A 17,155-nucleotide genomic window follows, 5' to 3' on the forward strand; every position below is an offset into this window, starting at 1 on the left:
AAAGCACAGCAGGTCAAGCAGCATCCGAGGAGCAGGAAAATTTACGCTTTGGGCAGGAGCCCCTCCTGCCCAAAATGTTGATTTTCCTGCCCCTCGGATGCTGCCTGACCTGCTGTGCTTTTCCAGCATCACACTAATCGTGGCTCTGATCTCCAGCATCTGCAGTTCTCACTTTCGCCGAGCACAGAAATAGACCCTTCAGCCCAACTAGTCCATGCTGACTATATTCACAAACTAAACCAATCCCACCTGCCTGTCTTTGGCCCATATCCCTCCGAACCTTTCCTATTCATGTACTTCTCCAAATGTATTTTAAATGTTCACCTCACCTATACCCCTCATGATTTTATAAATCTCTGTAAGGTCACCTGTGCTCCAGTGAGAGTAGTCCCAGCCTCTGCACCCCTATGTAGGGAGATCCATATCCATTTATGATCTGTTCAATGCTGGTGCAGGCTTGAAAGACCAAATGGCCTACTCCTGCTCCCAATTCTCACTCTGTGTCCAGGACAGCAAGAGACCATCAGACAGAGGAGCAGAAACACGACCTCCCAACTCCTGTACTCCTGGAGGGCAAAAAGAAGACATAGCTTTGGCAAATATGGTGAAGGAGAATCCAAAGGGTTTTTACAAATATATTAAGGGCAAAAGGGTAACTAGGGAGAGAATAGGGCCCCTCCAAGATCAGCAAGGTGGCCTTTCTGTGGAGCCGCAGGAGATGGGGGAGATACTAAACGAGTATTGTGCATCAGTGTTTACTGTGGAGAAGGACATGGAAGATATAGAATGTAGTCAAATAGATGGTGACATCTTGAAAAATGTTCATATTACAGAGGATGTGGTGCTGGATGACTTGAAACGCATAAATCCCCAGGATCTGATCATGTGTAACCTAGAACTCTGTGGGAAGTGAGGGAAGTTGCTGAGATATTTGTATCATTGATAGTCACAGGTGAGGTGCCAGAAGACTGAGGTTGGCTAACGTGGTGCCACTGTTTAAGAAGGGCAGTAAGGACAAGCCAGGGAACTATAGACCAATAAGCCTGATATCGGTGGTGGGCACGTTGTTGGAGGGAATCCTGAGGGACAGTATTTATACATTTGGAAAGGCAAGGACTGATTAGGGATAGTCAACATGGCTTTGCGCGTGGGAAATCATGTCTCATGAATGTGATTGAGTTTTTTGAAGAGGTAACAAAGAGGATCGATGAGGATAGAGTGGTGGACGTGATCTATGTGGACTTCAGTAAGGTGTTCGAGGTTAGATCTCATAGAACACAAGGAGAACTTGCTCAAAGGTAGAAGACAGAGGGTGGTGGTGGAGGGTAGATTTTCAGACTTGAGGACTGTGACCAGTGGAGTACCACAAGGATCGGTGCTGGGTTCACTACTTTTCATAATTTACGTAAATTATTTTGATGTGAACATAGGAGGTATAGTTAGTGAGTTTGGAGATGACACCAAAATTGGAGGTGTAGTGGACAGCAAGCAAGGTTACCTCAGATTTACAATGGGATCTTGATCAGATGGGCCAATGGCTGAGGAGTGGCAGATGGAATTCAATTTAGATAAATGTGAGGGGCTGCATTTTGGAAAAGCAAATCAGAGCAGGACATGTACATTCAATGGGAAGGTCCAGGGGAGTGTTGCTGAACAAAGAGACCTTGGAGTGCAGGTTCATAGCTCCTTTAAAAGTGGAGTTGCAGGTAGATAGGATAGTGAAGAAGGTTTGCTTTCCTTTATTGGGCAGAGCGTTGAGTACAGGAGTTGGGAGGTCATGTTTCAGCTGTATCACACCTCGGTTAGGTCACTTGTAGAATATTGCGTGCAGTTCTGGTCTCCTTCCTTTTGGAAGGATGTTGTGAAACTTGAAAGGGTTCAGAAAAGATGAACAAGGATATTGCCAGAGTTGGAGGGTTTGAGCTATAGGGAGAGGCTGAAGAGGATGGAGCTATTTTCTCTGAAGCATCAGAGGCTAAGGGGTATCTGTGCAGAAGTTTATAAAATCATGGACAGGGTAAATTAGACAAAGTCTTTTCCTGGGGCGGGGGAGTCGAGAACTAGAGGATATTAGTTTAGTGTGAGGGGGCAAAGATGTAAAGTCCCCCACCATAACCACCGTATTATTCTTACTGATAACTGAAATCTCCTTACAAATCTGTTTCTCAAGTTCCTGCTGACTCTTAGGGGGGTATATAATACCATCCCAATAAGGTGATTATCCCTCTCTTATTTCAGTTCCACCCAAATAACTTTCCTGGATGTATTCCCAAGAATATCCTGCTTAAATACAGCTGTAATACCAACCCTTATCAAAACACCACTCCCCACCTCGCTTGCCCCCTTTTGTACCCTTCCTATAGCATTTGTATTGTGGAACATTAAGCTGCCAGTCCTGTCCATCCCTGAGCCATGTTTCTGTGATTGCTGTCATATCCCATGCCCTGACTTCATCTGCATTTCATGTTCGGCCTCTTGCATTGAAGTAAATTCAGTTTAATTTACCAATCCTAACTTGTTCTCTACTTTGTCCCTGCCTACCCTGACTGCTTGACTCACTCCTTTTCCCAATTGTACCCATCTCAGATTGATCTCTTTCCTCACTATTCCCACCTTACTAGTTTAAAACCTCCTGAGCAGCTCTCGCAAATCTCCCTGTCAGTATATTAGTCCCCTTCTAATTCAGGTGCAATCCGTCCTTCTTGTACAGGTCACTTCTACCCCAGAAGAGATTCCAACAATCCAAAAATGTGAGCCCTTCTCCCCTGCACAAGCTCCTCAGTCATACATTCATCTTCTCTATCCTCCTATTCCTACCTTCACTAGCTTATAGCACCGAGAGTAACCCAGATATTATGATCCTTGAGGACCTTCTTATTTCAATTCCTGCCTAATTTTCTTTGACACCAGAATCTCATCTTTTTCCCTTCCGATGTCGTTGGTTCCAGTGTGTACAATGACCACCTGCTTGTCCCTCTCCCCTTCTGGAACATTCTGCACCCTCTCTGAAACATCCTTGATCCTGGCATGAGGGAGGCAACACACCATTCTGATTATTCGCTGCTGGCTGCAGAAATGTCTGTCTGTGCATCTGACTAGAGGGTCCCCTGACTCAATCGAACACATGGACACCAGCATACTCCTCATCACATTAGACCCTGTCTCAATACCAGAAGCTTGGCTGTTCATGCTACGTTCCCCTGGGAGTCCATCACCCCATACATTTTCCAAAACAGCATACTTGTTTGAAACGGGGATAGCCACAGAAGATTCCTGCACTACCTGTTTACCTCTCCTACCTTTCCTGGTGTTACTCCATCTATCTGATTGTATCTGCAGCTTTTCTCCCTTCCTATAACTATCTATCACACCCCCTAGCTCTTGTAAATTCCTCATTGTCGCTCCAACAGATCCAGTCGATCTGATAGGATTCGTGACCAAGGACACTTGCTGCAGGTTATCCTCAGTAAGGTGGAAACTCTCCCTAATCTCCCATTTCCGACAGGAAGGGCGTATCTCTATATTAAAGGTCATCTTTGCTCAACCAAAATCTACAGACCCAGAAAATAACACTGTCTTTTTGCTCTTAAAAAGAAGTGCTCCAGGCTAAGTTAGCACTTATCACTTATACTTTAAAAATGTTAATTAAAAACATTTTAATAAAACATTATAATCAAGAAAGGACCCATTCTGCTCACTTCTGAACAGGCTGAAAATTGAATAAAAAAACTACATTCGAACCCAAAAGACACCCAACTTTGAGGTGGCTGGGGGCGGGGCAAAACTATCGCCCCGCCCCCTATTGTTTCCGAATCCTTGGAGGACTCCTCCAACCACGCCTCCTGAGCTGACGCTGACGTCACTCACCAGGACCCCGCCCCTCTCCCAACTGGCGCACGCGCAGTGTAGCTCCTGCAGCGGGACGGCGGCCGAAGGAACAAGGACAGAAACCGCTGGGAAAGGCTGAGCGGGTCCGCGGGGGAATCCTTCTTCAGAACACGGACAGGTCTCAGAAACATCCCGGGGGGAGGTCGCCAAGTGAGACAGGGTAGGATTGGGAACCGCGGGAGGAAGGAGGCGGGGGAGGGGGAGGTTTATAAACTCCTGGGGCCTCCAATAAAAGCCCCACAGGCCCAGTGTTTACTTCACCAGCGAAGGACCCCTCGGGTTGCCTATGGCAACCGGCGGCCATCTTTGTGAAGGTCAGGCGGAAAGTTGCTTTCGGGCCTGGAGCGCCCGGCGGCCATCTTTGTGAAGGTCCGGCGGAAGTTGTCTTAGGGCCTGGTGTGCCCGGCGGCCATTATTGTGAAGGTCAAGCGGAAGTTGTCTTAGGGCCTGGCGCGCCCGGCGGCCATCTTTGTGAAGGTCAGGCGGAAGTTGCCTCCGGGACTGGAGCGCCGGGCGGCCATCTTTGTGAAGGTGAGGCGGAGGTTGTCTTTGGGCCGGCGTCGCGGGCGGCCATCCTGGTGAAGGCATCGTCCGCTGTCATTTCCGGGAGAGAATTCCAACCTCGGGGCAGCCTTTGTGTCAACTAGAATTTCCTGATTTCACTCTGGGAGACCTGGCCCTGAGCTTGGTCTGTGTGTGCCCTTAAAACAGGAAAAGGAAGTGGGAGAGAGAGGTCCAGGGGAGAAAAAAAAACACTTAGATGGGCTGTGAATTTGAGGTGAATTAATGTGATAATCTGTGGCACTGGAACAGAATGTGGGTCCTTCCAAGGTGGCAGTGACCAGGAGAGCATTGACATGTTGATGTTAGTTACAGTTTGTAGACAAGAGAAAAGGGCGAACACCAGGAGTGGAGGAAAGACATGAGGATGGATTTGAACTTCAATACAGGGGGAGGGATCATGTGTAGGATTCAAATTGAATACATTCAGTGAGCAGATAGGAAAAGTGTTCTGTAGGAAGTCGAACTGTCCCCTCAGTTGTTTTTTTAATCTCTTTTTTATATTAGATTAGATTACTTACAGTGTGGAAACAGGCCCTTCGGCCCAACAAGTCCACACCGCCCCGCCGAAGCGTAACCCACCCATACCCATACCCCTACATCTACCCCTTACCTAACACTACGGGCAATTTAGCATGACCAATTCACCTGACCTGCACATCTTTGGAGTGTGGGAGGAAACCGGAGCACCCGGAGGAAACCCACGCAGACATGGGGAGAACGTGCAAACTCCACACATTCAGTTGGGGAATTGAACCCGGGTCTCTGGCGCTGTGAGGCAGCAGTGCTAACCACTGTGCCACCGTGACGCCCTAATCTTTTGCTCACAGTGATGTCTTTTGTACATTTCTTTTCAGGATGACGCAAGTTTCAGATGGGAAACTCAAGACAAACATCATAGCATGGAAACAGACCCTTCAGTCCAACTCATCCATGCTGACCAGATATCCCAACCTAATTTAAATCCACTTGCCAGCAACTAGCCCATATCCCTCTGAACCCTTCCTATTCATACACCCATCCAGATGCCTTTTACATGTTGCAATTGTACTAGCCTCTACCACTTCCTCTGGCAGCTCATTCCACACATGCACCATAGTCTGAGTGAAAAGGGTGTCCCTTGGGTCTCTTTTATATCTTTCCCCTCTCACCCTAAGCCTATGCCCTTTAGTTCTGAACGTCCCCCACCCCAGGGAAAAGACTTTGTCTATTTATCCTATCCATGCCCCTTATGATTTTATAAACCTCTATAAGGTCATCCTCCAACGCTTCAGAGAAAACAGCCCCAGCCTATTCAACTTCTCCCTATAGCTCAAATCCTCCAACCCTGGCAACATTTTTGTAAACCTTTTCTGAACCCTTTCAAGTTTCACAACATCCTTCCGATAGGAAGGAGACCAGAATTGCATGCGATATTCCAACAGTGGCCTAACCAGTGTCCTGTACAGCCACAACATGACGTCCTAACTCCGTTAATTAATATTCTGACTAATAAAGGAAAGCATACCAAACACCCTCACTATCCTATCTACTTGCAACTCCACTTTCAAGGAGTTAAGCACCTGAACTCCAAGGTCACTTTGTTCAGCAACACTCCCTGGGACCTTACCATTACGTGTATAAGTCCTGCTAAGGTCAGCTCAAGATTTGACTTTTGGATGACTTGGGCCATAGCCTGGGGTTTGGATCACCAGGTGCTGGGGATTTGTAAACTTTTAATCCCATCAATTTCCCCAACACCATTAGTTAGAGTGGAGTGAGATGGTGCTTTCAGTTTTGTGGAATAAAAAGAAAGGATTCCGTAGAAAGTAGAATTTCTACCCTGGACTGACAGTGATGACCTTTGTAATCTCTTTTTACAGAGTATTTGAGGATCTGAAGACGGAAATTTCAAGATCAACAGATGAAGGGCTTATGCCCGAAACGTTGACTCTCCTGCTCCTCGGATGCTGCCTGACCTGCTGTGCTTTTCCAGCGCCACACATTTCGACTCTGACTCTCCAGCGTCTGCAGTCCTCACTTTGACTTCAATGTCTGACAGTCACTCAGTCCATCGGGACCGCAACAGTTTTCAACTGAGTCTGTGAGAAGAAGGAAAGCATTTTGGTTCCTGTTTGGGTAGGTTTTCAGCATCAGTGGGACTGGATGAGAGACCCTACTGTCGAAGCACATTGAGTGTGGGGCGTGTAGCAGCTATACGGCCTGGGAAGAGGAATTCACGACGTGGAGAGCGTCTACACGTGTTTGTGCGCGGCTGAAGCTTCGGCCATGGAGAAACCCGAGGAATCCTGCCCCGTGGAGAAACCGTGGAAGTGTGGTGACTGTGGGAAAGGCTTCCGTGCTCCGTCTGCCCTGGAGATTCATCGGCGCAGTCACACCGGAGAGAGGCCGTTCTCCTGCCCTGAGTGTGGGAAGGCCTTCAGCAACTCCTCTGCCCTACAGGCCCACTAGCAGGTCCACACGGGGGAGAGGCCGTTCCCCTGCACCGAGTGCGGGAAGATCTTTAGCAATTCCTCCATCCTGCTGAAGCACCGGCGGGTCCACACGGGGGAGAGACCCTTCAGCTGCACTGAGTGCGGCAAGACCTTTACACAGGCATCTATCCTGGTGACCCACCAGCGGATCCACACTGGGGAGAGGCCCTTCTCCTGCCCCGAGTGCGGGAAGGGATTCAGTCAGGTGGGCAACTTGCGTACGCACCAGCGGGTCCACACGGGGGAGAAGCCCTTCACCTGCCCTGAATGTGGCAAGGCCTTCAGCTATTCCTCGGACCTGCTGAAGCATCAGCGCGTCCACACCGGGGAGAGGCCCTTCAGTTGCCCCGAGTGCGGGAAGGGCTTCAGCGATTCCTCCGACCTGCAGAAGCACCAAAGGGTCCACACGGGGCAGAAGCCCTTCAGCTGCCCCGAGTGCGGGAAGGCCTTCAGCGATTCCTCTGCCCTGGTGAAGCACCGGCGAGTCCACACGGGGGAGAGGCCCTTCAGCTGCCCCGAGTGTGGGAAAAGCTTTGCCCGAGCCTCCAACCTGCTGACCCACCGGCGGATCCACACGGGGGAGAGGCCCTTCAGCTGCCCCGAGTGTGGGAAGGGCTTCACCCGCTCCTCCCATCTCCGGAGCCACCAGCGCGTTCACGTACCATCACAGGGGGAATTGAAGGAGTGACGGCCGAGTGCCATTATCGATTGGACTATCAACCCAGTTCCAGGGATCCCGGCTTCACTTCCCATCGTGACAGATGGTGGAATTGGAATTTGGTCAGAAATCTGGAGTTCAGAATCTAACGGTGAAACCATTTTATGGGGGGTGTGGGGGTGGAGAAACCCCCATTTGATTCACTCAGTCGTCCCAGCTGCATCCTTTACCCGATCTGTCCTGTACGTGACTCCAGACCCACAGCAAATGGGTGAGGAGGAACTTACTTGGATACAGGGTATGGGTTGAAATTGCTGAGTGAGGCAACACTTCCTCTGGGTTATGGTTGGACCGAGGATCCAATTACAAAGAGACAACTCCGTGCTGACCAATATTAAAGGGGGGGGGGGGGGGGGGATGTCTGTGTGCACTTTGATCTTGAGGTGTTTTTTTAAAAATCTGCTATGTTTTCTCTGTCTGTTTGCTGGGGAGAATCTGAAGCTGTAACAAAGTTGGGTCACAATAAAGGTTACCTGAGCTTACCCCCCCCCCCCCAGCTCAGACTCTCATTGAAGGCTTTGAGCTCCAAGAGGTTTTTGTTTTAAAGCTGCTCATTTCTTTCAGCCTCCTGCACTAAGTTTCCAATGTCGTGTATCAGGTGGAGCAGTGAATGAGCAGCCAGTATCGTGAGAATTTTTTCAGGAGTGCAGAGTGCGCCATGTCATCGGCATTGTAAGGTTTCCTGGCAGCACCAGGAGCTGTGGGCTGTGTTCACTGGAAACGGTGTGGAAGGGCCGGTGTTGGACTGGAGTGGATAAAGTGAAAAAATCTCACAGCACCAGGTTATCATCCAACAGATTTCTTTGGAAGCACTAGCTTTCGGACTGCTGCTCCTTCATCGGGTAGCGATGGAGCAGGAACATATAGCAACCGATCACAGTGTTATACTACTGATAGGATATATTGAGCAAATCAAGATTCTGGTTTAGTCTTTCATCTTCTAGAATGGGTTGCGGGTTTTGGTTCATTAATATGTAAAGCTTGGAAGTACTTTTGAGTCACATTCTTGTGATGACTTAAGGTTTTATAGAAATCAGTGACATCTCAGCTCAGTATATGAAGGCTGTGAGGTTTGACTCTGTCTGTATCCCAATCTTGAATCAGACTGGTTCCATTTCCAAAGTAGGAATTTATAAAATATTACATGGATTGGCTGCCTACAGACTGTGTGCTTTTTGGATCAAAATTGAATGTATCTGCGAATGCAAATTTACCCCATAGACCTGTGTGTGTCTGTGCATGTGACTGTGTGTGAGAGTTTGCCTCAGAGTATATGTTTGCCTGTGTGCCTGCTTGGTCATGTATGAGTGTGATGGAGTATAAGCCTGTGAGAGTGTTGGGTGGTGTGTCTGTGTCCGAGAGAGTGCGTGTGTACGAGAGAGGTTTAGATGAAAGTGAGGAATTGCATTTTGCTTAAAAAAAAGGGGGAGGACTTGTAGCAGTTACTGGCAGGGCCCTGGGTTATGTTGTAGAACAGAGACATGGGGGTGTGGTTCAGGTACATAGTTCTTTGAAAGTTGCATCACCGGTAGACAGAGTGGTTAAGAGTTGTTTAGCCCACTTACCTTCATTGTTCACACCGTTGAATGTTGGAGTTGGGACATCATTTTGAAATTGTACAGGATGTTGGTGAGGCCACTTTTAGAACACTGAGTACAGTTCTGGTCGCCCTGTTATAGGAAGATTACGATTAGAGAAGATTCGGTAAAGATTTACCAGGATGTTGCCAGGTCTGAAGTGTTTGAGTTATAAGGAGAGGCTGAGACTTCATTCACTGGAGTGGAGGAGGTTGAGGGGTGACCTTATTGAGATTTGTGAAATCATCAGGGGTGTCGGCAAAGTGACTAGCAAAAATAGTGAGGAGCATGTTTGGTCAGGTCGAGTCACGGGGAAAAATAAATATTGGCTCTACCGTCTCTTTTTCTCCTATTGGCATTTGGACACTTAAATTTGTCAGTAATTGCAGCATTGCCAGTGAGTGTACAGTGCATGCTCCTCGGTGTCAGCAAGAACGGCGGAAGCCTTGGAGGACCGGAAGTAGGGTAGTCCTCCTGCCAATGAGAACGTCCACTGTTGTCTGAATGCGGAAGTTGTCCTTTGAGCTTCTGATGCTGCTGCTGCTCCTCTCTCTCTGAATGAAGATTGAGCTTCACTCCAGACTGCAACTTCCTTCCTCTGTTTAACATTGTGAGTACGGCACTCTCTTTTCTCACCCTCTTTTCCATTTCTTTATTTCATTGTGGGCTTCAATTCTTGACTCGCAGCAACTGAATGTGTAAAGGCAGTGAATCCAGGGAGGAGCAGACTCAGGAAATGTTGATCCAGGTCTGTGTCTCAATTGGCAAAAACAGTCCCACGGTGTGAAGTTATAGCCTTTGCTGTGGGGGGAAAAAACAGCAGAAAGGAAGTGCATTGTTTAAATGGTGATATATTGGGATGTGGGGAAAGTGAGGACTGCAGGTGTTGAAGATCAGAGTCAAAAAGTGTGGCACTGGAAAAGCACAGCAAGTCAGGCAGCTTCCAAGGAGCAGGAGAGTCGACGTTTCGGGCCCGAGCCCTTCATCAGGAATGCCGTGTGGATGTACAAAGGGGCCTCAGCGTCCTCCTACACCAGTCACTGCCTGTTGTCAGACAGGTGCAGTAAGCAATCAGCAAGGCAAGTGTTATCATTAGCAAGAGGAATTGAGTTCAGAAGTGGGGATGCCTTCCCGCAGTTCGGGGGGGGGGGGGGGGAGGGCTTTGAATATATTCAAGGCTGAACTCATCTGATTTTTGAACAACAAAGAGGTGGATGTTTCTGGGGGAGGGCAAGAAAATGGTTTCAAGACCAGTATAGAACAGTTACAGAGTTGGACAGCACAGAAACAGACCCTTCAGCCCAACTAGTCCGTGCTGACTATGTTCACAAACTAAACTAGTCCCACCTGCCTGTGTTTGGCCCATATCCCCCTGAACCTTTCCTATTCATGTCCTTATCCAAACATCTTTTAAACGTTGTTACTGCACCTCCATCCACCATTTCCTCTGGACATTCATTCCACACACAAACCACTCTCTCAAAGGAAAAAGGTGCTCCTCATATCTTTTTTTAAATCTTTCTCCTCTCACCTTAAAAATTTGCTCCTAATCTTGAAACGACACCTGCCATTCACCTCATCTATGCCCCTCATGACTTTATAATTCTCTATAATGTCGCATCTCAACCTCCTGTGTTCCATTGAAAACATCCCAGCCTATCCACCGCGATGTAGGTAGATTAATATCCAGTTATGATCTGTTCAAAGCTGGTGCAGGCTCAAAAGACCAACTGACCTACTGCTCCCAACTCTCTCACTATGTCCAGGACAGTGAGAGACCATAAGACAGGAGCAGACATTTTGGCCATTCACCACATCAGATCTGCTCATAACATTCAGTTGTGGCTGATCAGTTTGTCAACCCCATTCACCTGCTTTCTCCCAATACCTCTCGATCCCCTTGATACTCAAGAACCTATCTATCTCCGTTTTAAATATCCTCAGTGACCTGGCCTCCACAGCCTCCTGTATCAAGGAATTCCATAGATTCACCACTCTCTGGCTGAAGTTTTTCCTTTTCTCTCGGCCTAAGAGTGGCAGGTGGAGTTTAATTCAGAGAAATGTGAGGTTTGCATTTTGGTCAAGCAATCCAGGCAGGACTGACACAGTTAAGGGGAGTGTTGCAGAACAAAGAGACCTTGGTATGCTTTCCTTTATTGGTCAGAGCATTGAGTACAGGATTTGGGAAGTCCTGTTGCGGCTGTGCAGGACATGTGGTTAGGCCACTTTTGGAATCCTGCATTCAGTTCTGGTCTCCCTGCAATAGGAAAGATGTTGTGAAACTTTGAAAGGGGTGGGAAAACTTTTATAAGGCTTGTTGGCAGAGTTGGAATGTTTTGAGGTACAGGGAGAGGCTGATAGGCCAGGGATATTTTCCCTGGAGCATCAGAGGCTGAGGGGTGACCTTATAAAAGTACAGAAGGGGCATGGATCAGGGCAAGGTCTTTTCCCCAGGGTAGGGGAGTCCAGAACTAGAAGAACATAGGTTTAAGGTGAATGGGGAAAGGGAAATGAGCAGAAACTTTTTCACGCAGAGGGTGGCGGATGTATGGAACGTGCTGCCAGAGGAAATGGTGGAGCCTGCCATAATGACACAATATAAAAGGCATCTGGGTATATGAATAGCAAGGGTTTAGAGGGATATGGGCCAAATGCTGGCAAATGGAATTTAGGATTAATTTAGGATGTCTGGCTGGTGTCTGTCTAGGTTAGGGTGGACTAGCCATAGGATGTGCAGGTTAGGTGCATTAGTAAGGGTTAAATGCAGAGCAATAGGGGTTGGGGAATGGGTGTGGGTGGGTTACCCTTCGGAGGGTCAGTGTGGACTCTCTGGGCCGAGTGGCCTGCTTCCACACTATGAAGCTTCTCCAAAGGGAAGATGGGTTTGGAGACTGCGCAGGCGCACCGCGGACCAGACGGCCGCCGTCCGGAGCAGGCGCAATGTGGGGGCCCCGCGCTCCATTGGTGACGTCACAACGCGGAAGTGGCCATGTCAGTTTCAGAGTGCAACTCCCTTCCCTATGGGGATCTCTTCATCCAGGGAGGGAGGGGGGAATCTGTTCACTTGGAGCAACTGGAGTGAATCCAGGGAGGGAACAGACTCTGCAAACTCAAGGTGAGGAGAGACGGATAGATGGGGGGGGGGGGGGTAGGGTAATGAAGAGGTGAGGGGGGAGAGGGTAATTAGACAAGGTCTTTTCCTTGGGATGTGGGAGTTAAGGGTAAGGACCGGGGGTGGGGGCGGTGGTGATTTAAGCGACCTAAAGGGGTATTGTTTTCATGCAGAGGGTGGTGCATGTATGGAATGAGCTGCCAGAGGAAGTGGCTCAGGCTGGTACAATTGCAGTATTTTAAAAGTCGTCTGGTTGGGGATATGAATAGGAAGGGCTCAGAGGGATATGGGCCAAGTGCTGGCAAATGGGACGAGATTAATTTCGGATATCTGGTCAGCACCGAAGAGTTTGATCCAAGTGTCTGTTTCTGTGCTGTATATCTGTGACTCTGGCTTTCCACAAACATTTGCCACATCTTTACGTTCAGTTTCTCTCTAATGTCGGTGTTAATACCTTGATGTCTCACTTTGCTGCCCCCTTTCCCAGAGACGTCAACCATTTTGTGTCTAGTTCTTCAAGAAGCTGCATTGCAGGTTCACCCTGAATTGACACTCTTCCCAAGTCAGACCTGCTTATTCTCAGCAGGATCCCAGTGTTGTGAAAGATATTAACTTTCAGGTGGAGGTATCCAAAATTCAGAGAGATGTCAGTCTTCATGATTTTGCTTTTCTGCCCCTGTAAGATCCTGAATCAGTACCTTCAGGGGAATTAGTTAGAGCGGAGTGAGAACAGAGGGGAAGGGAGAGTGGGATGGTGCTTTCAATTTTGTGGAATAACAAAAGAAAAGAATATTCCGCAGAAAGTAGAATTGCTTGTTCTGAATTTCTACCCTGCACTGACAGTGATGACATTTTGTAATCTCTTTTTACATTTTGAGGATCTGAAGATAGAAGCTTCAAAATCAACGGATGAAGGCTTTATGCCCAAAACGTTGACTCTCCTGCTCCTCAGATGCTGCCTGACCTGCTGTGCTTTTCCAGCGCTGTAATTTCTGACTCTGACTCTCCAGCATCTGCAGTCCTCACTTTGACGTCAATGTCTGACAGTCACTCAGTCCATCGGGACCGCAACGATTTTCAACTCTGATTCTGTGAGAAGGAGCAAAGCTTTTTGGTTCCTGTTTGGATACATTTTCAGCATCAGTGGGACTGGATGAGAGACCCTACCATTGCAGTGCACTCAATGAGGAGCGTGTAACAGCTATACGGTCTGGAAAGGGGAATTCATGTTGGGTAGGGTCTCCACACGTGTTTGTGTGCAGCTAAAGCTTCGGCCATGGAGAAACCCGAGGAATCCCACCCTGTGGAGAAACGGTGGAAGTGTGGTGACTGTGGGAAAGGCTTCCGTGCTCCGTCTGCCCTGGAGACTCATCGGCACATCCACACGGGGGAGAGGCCGTACTCCTGCCCCGAATGCGGTAAGGGCTTTAGCCAGGACTCTACCATGCTGACCCACCGGCGGGTCCACACAGAGGAAAGGCCCTTCAGCTGCCCCGAGTGCTGGAAAGGCTTCACCTGCTCCTCCCACCTGCGGAGGCACCAGCGAGTTCACCTGCCACCGCAGGGGGATTGAAGGAGCGACGGCCTAGTGCCATTATCGACTGGACTATCAACCCGGTTCCGGGGACTCCCGGGTTTGAATTCCACCGCGGCAGGTGGCGGAATTGGAATTTGGTCAGAAATCTGGAGTTCAGAATCTAACGGTGAAACCATTTTCGGGGGTTGGGGGTGGAGAAACCCCCATCTGATTCACTCACGTCCTTTTGAGGGAAGGAAACTGTCGCGGTGGGAGAGGATTCACTCAGTCGTTCCAGCTATCTCCTTTACCCGGTCTGGCCTACACGTGACTCCAGACCCACAACAGTCTGGTTGACTCTGCACTGCTGCCGCCCCCCCCAAAACTGGCAAATGCTTGGACAGAAATGTACTGCCTCACTCTCCAATTTCAACCCATACCTTGTCTCCAAGTATTTCCTATGGGTTACGGCTGTAGCAAGGACCCAATTGCAAAGGGACAACTCGGTGCTGACCAATAGTAAAGGAGAGAGGTGGAGGGGGGTGGCAGTGTGTGCACTTTGACCTTGAGCTGCTTATTTTAAAAAAAAGCAACTTTTTCTACGTCTTTTTGGTGAGGGGGGTGCGGGGGTGGAATCTGAAGCTGTAACAAAGTTGGGTCACAATAAAAGTTACCTGAACTTACTTCCTGCCAGACTCAGACTCTCATTGAAAGCTTTGAGCTCCAAGAGGTCTTTGTTTTAAAGCTGCTCTTTTTTTTTTTGCAGCCTCCTGCACTGAGTTTCCAATGTCGTGTATCAGATGGAGCAGTGAATGAGGAGCTAGTATCGTTAGAAATTGTAAACTTTTTGTGCGTGCAGGTACTGCATTGTTTCATCAGCATTGTAAATATTCCTGGCAGCACCAGGAGGTGTGGGTCGTGTTCTCTAGATACGCGTATCTTTACAATTAAGAACACCTAAAATGATACATTGGAAACATAGTTGAAGTCTGAAAGCATGTTAATTTTTTGAAAAGAGCTGTTGAAATCTTTTCTGAAACTTGCACTGAATTATATGCAGTTTAACCACAGCTCAGCACAGGTTGGAAGGGGTGAATGGCCTGTTCCTGGTCTTGTGAAATTGGTTCTGACGATGTAGAAATAGTCATAGAGTTGTACAGCATGGACAAACCCTTCAGTCCACACCGACCAGCTATTCTAAACTGAAGGGCTTTTTCCTGAAACGTTGATTTCGCTGCTCCTTGGATGCTGCCTGAACTGCTGTGCTCTTCCAGCACCACTAATCCAGATATCCTATATTAACCTAGTGACCCATTTGGCCAATGTCCCTCTGAACCCTTCCTATTCATATCCCCATACAGATGCCTTTTAAATGCTGTAATTATATCGGCCTTCACCACTTCCTCTGGCAGCTCATTCCGTAAATGCAGCACCCTCCCCGTGAAAAGGTTGCCCCTTAGGTCCCTCACAAATCTTTCACCCCCCCACCCTAAATCTATGCCCTCTAGTTCTGGACCCCTCCCTTACCCCCAAACCTGGGGAAAAGAGATACAAAAGTTCATTTACTCCCCCCCAACAGGATAAAGAGTTGCCCAGAGGGAGGGGGTCTCACTCTGAACCTCACAAGACCAGTTCTGCGCAGTGACATCAACAATGGAGCGAGGGGGTGGGGCCATGTGTCTGGGTAATGGGGGTGGGGCCAAGGTGTCTGGGTAATGGGGGTGGGCGGGGTCAGGGTGTCTGGGTAATGGGGGGTCAGGGTCAGGGTGTCTGGGTAATGGGGGTGGGCGGGGGCAGGGTGTCTGGGTAATGGGGGTGGGGCCAAGCCGATTGCAGTCCCTGCACCATTTTCAAAAATCCCAATCCGAGGAATCCGCCCGAGGCAGATGGGAAACTGAAGCCTTTCCCACAGTTGCCACTCTTCCACAGTTTCTCCACGAGGTGGGCTTCCTCGGGTTTCTCTATGGCTGAAGGGTCAGCCACACACAAACGTGTGAGGAGCCCCTCCCCACCCTGAATTCCCCTTCCCAGGCCGTATAACTGTTTCAGGCTCCACACTCAGTGCACTGCAACAGTGGGGTCTCTCATCCAGTCCCACTGATGCTGAAAACATCCTCAAACAGGAACCAAAAAGCTTTGCTCCTTCTCACAGACTCCTAGTTGAAAACCGTTGCGGTCCCGATGGATTGAGCGACTGTCAGACATTGACGTCAAAGTGAGGACTGCAGACACTGGAGAGTCAGAGTCGAAAAGTGTGGCGCTGGAAAAGCACAGCAGGTCAGGCAGCATCCGAGGAGCAGGAGAGTCAATGTTTCAGGCATAAGCCCTTCATCCTTTGATTTTGAAACTTCTGTCTTCAGATCTTCAAATACTCTGTAAAGAGAGATTACAAAAGGCATCACTGTCAGTGCAGGGTAGAAATTCTGAACAAGCAACTTTACTTTCTATGGAATATTCTTGTGTTCTGTTATTCCACAAAGTTGAAAGCACCATCCCACTCTCCCTTCCCCTCTGTTCTCACTCCACTCTAACTAATTCCCCTGAAGGTGCTGATTCAGGATCTTACAGGAGCGGAAAAGCAAAAACATCAAGACTGACATCTCTCTGCATTTTGGATAATTCCACCTGCAAGTGAATATCTTTCACAACACTGGGATACTGCTGAGTGTGAGCAGGTCTGATTTTGGGAAGCAAAAAAAAAGTGTCAATTCAGGGTGAACCTGCAATGCAGCTTCTCGAGGAAGGACCAGACACAAAATGGTTAATGACCCCGGGAAGGTGGGAGCAAACGGAGACACCAAGACATTAACACCGACATTAGAGAGAAAGTGGACCTACTGACGTGGCAAATGTTAGTGGAAAGCCAGAGTCATCGAGATGTCCAGCACAGAAACAGACCCTTCTGTCCAACTGATCAGTACCAATCAGATATTCTAAATTAATCCAGTCCCATTTGTCAGCACTTGGCCTCTGTCCTCTAAACCCTTCCTATTCATATACCCATCCAGATACCTTTAAAATGCTGTACTTGTACCATCCATCACCACTTCCTTTGGCAGCTCAATCCCTACATGCAGCACCCTCTGAATATCGGAGTTGCCCCTTAGGTTCCTTTTAAATCTCACCCTCGCCCTGAGCCTATGACCCATCCTGGGAAAAGACCTTGCCTATTTACCCTCTCTATGCCTCTCATGATTTTATAAACGTTTGTAGGGTCACCCTCAGCCTTTGGCACTCGACAGAAAAGAGCTCCACTCTGTTCAGCTCAAACCCTAACAACATCCTTGTCAATCTTCTCTGAATCCTTTC

The 17,155-nt window shown here is 48.5% G+C and overlaps 1 protein-coding gene and 1 long non-coding RNA gene across 3 annotated transcripts in view; both read left to right on the plus strand.

The window, feature by feature from the left end:
• LOC140460831 (uncharacterized) overlaps positions 1-17,155 on the plus strand; it is a 243,853-nt gene that overhangs the window by 208,139 nt on the left and 18,559 nt on the right. Inside the window, exons 2-3 of one of the 2 annotated variants that reach the window (XM_072555485.1) lie at positions 7,005-7,575; positions 11,490-11,491. In XM_072555485.1, the coding sequence (XP_072411586.1) occupies positions 7,005-7,575; positions 11,490-11,491 (573 nt within the window). Of the gene's footprint in view, positions 1-6,903; positions 7,576-11,489; positions 11,492-17,155 lie in introns of both variants that reach the window. The other variant, XM_072555484.1, reaches the window with a different exon arrangement.
• Positions 12,210-14,530, plus strand: LOC140460894 (uncharacterized). Its single transcript, XR_011954379.1, has 2 exons — positions 12,210-12,333; positions 13,209-14,530. It is a non-coding gene; the product is annotated as an uncharacterized lncRNA (long non-coding RNA).

Source organism: Chiloscyllium punctatum, chromosome 36 (genome assembly GCF_047496795.1).
Source record: "Chiloscyllium punctatum isolate Juve2018m chromosome 36, sChiPun1.3, whole genome shotgun sequence".
NCBI lineage: Eukaryota > Metazoa > Chordata > Chondrichthyes > Orectolobiformes > Hemiscylliidae > Chiloscyllium > Chiloscyllium punctatum.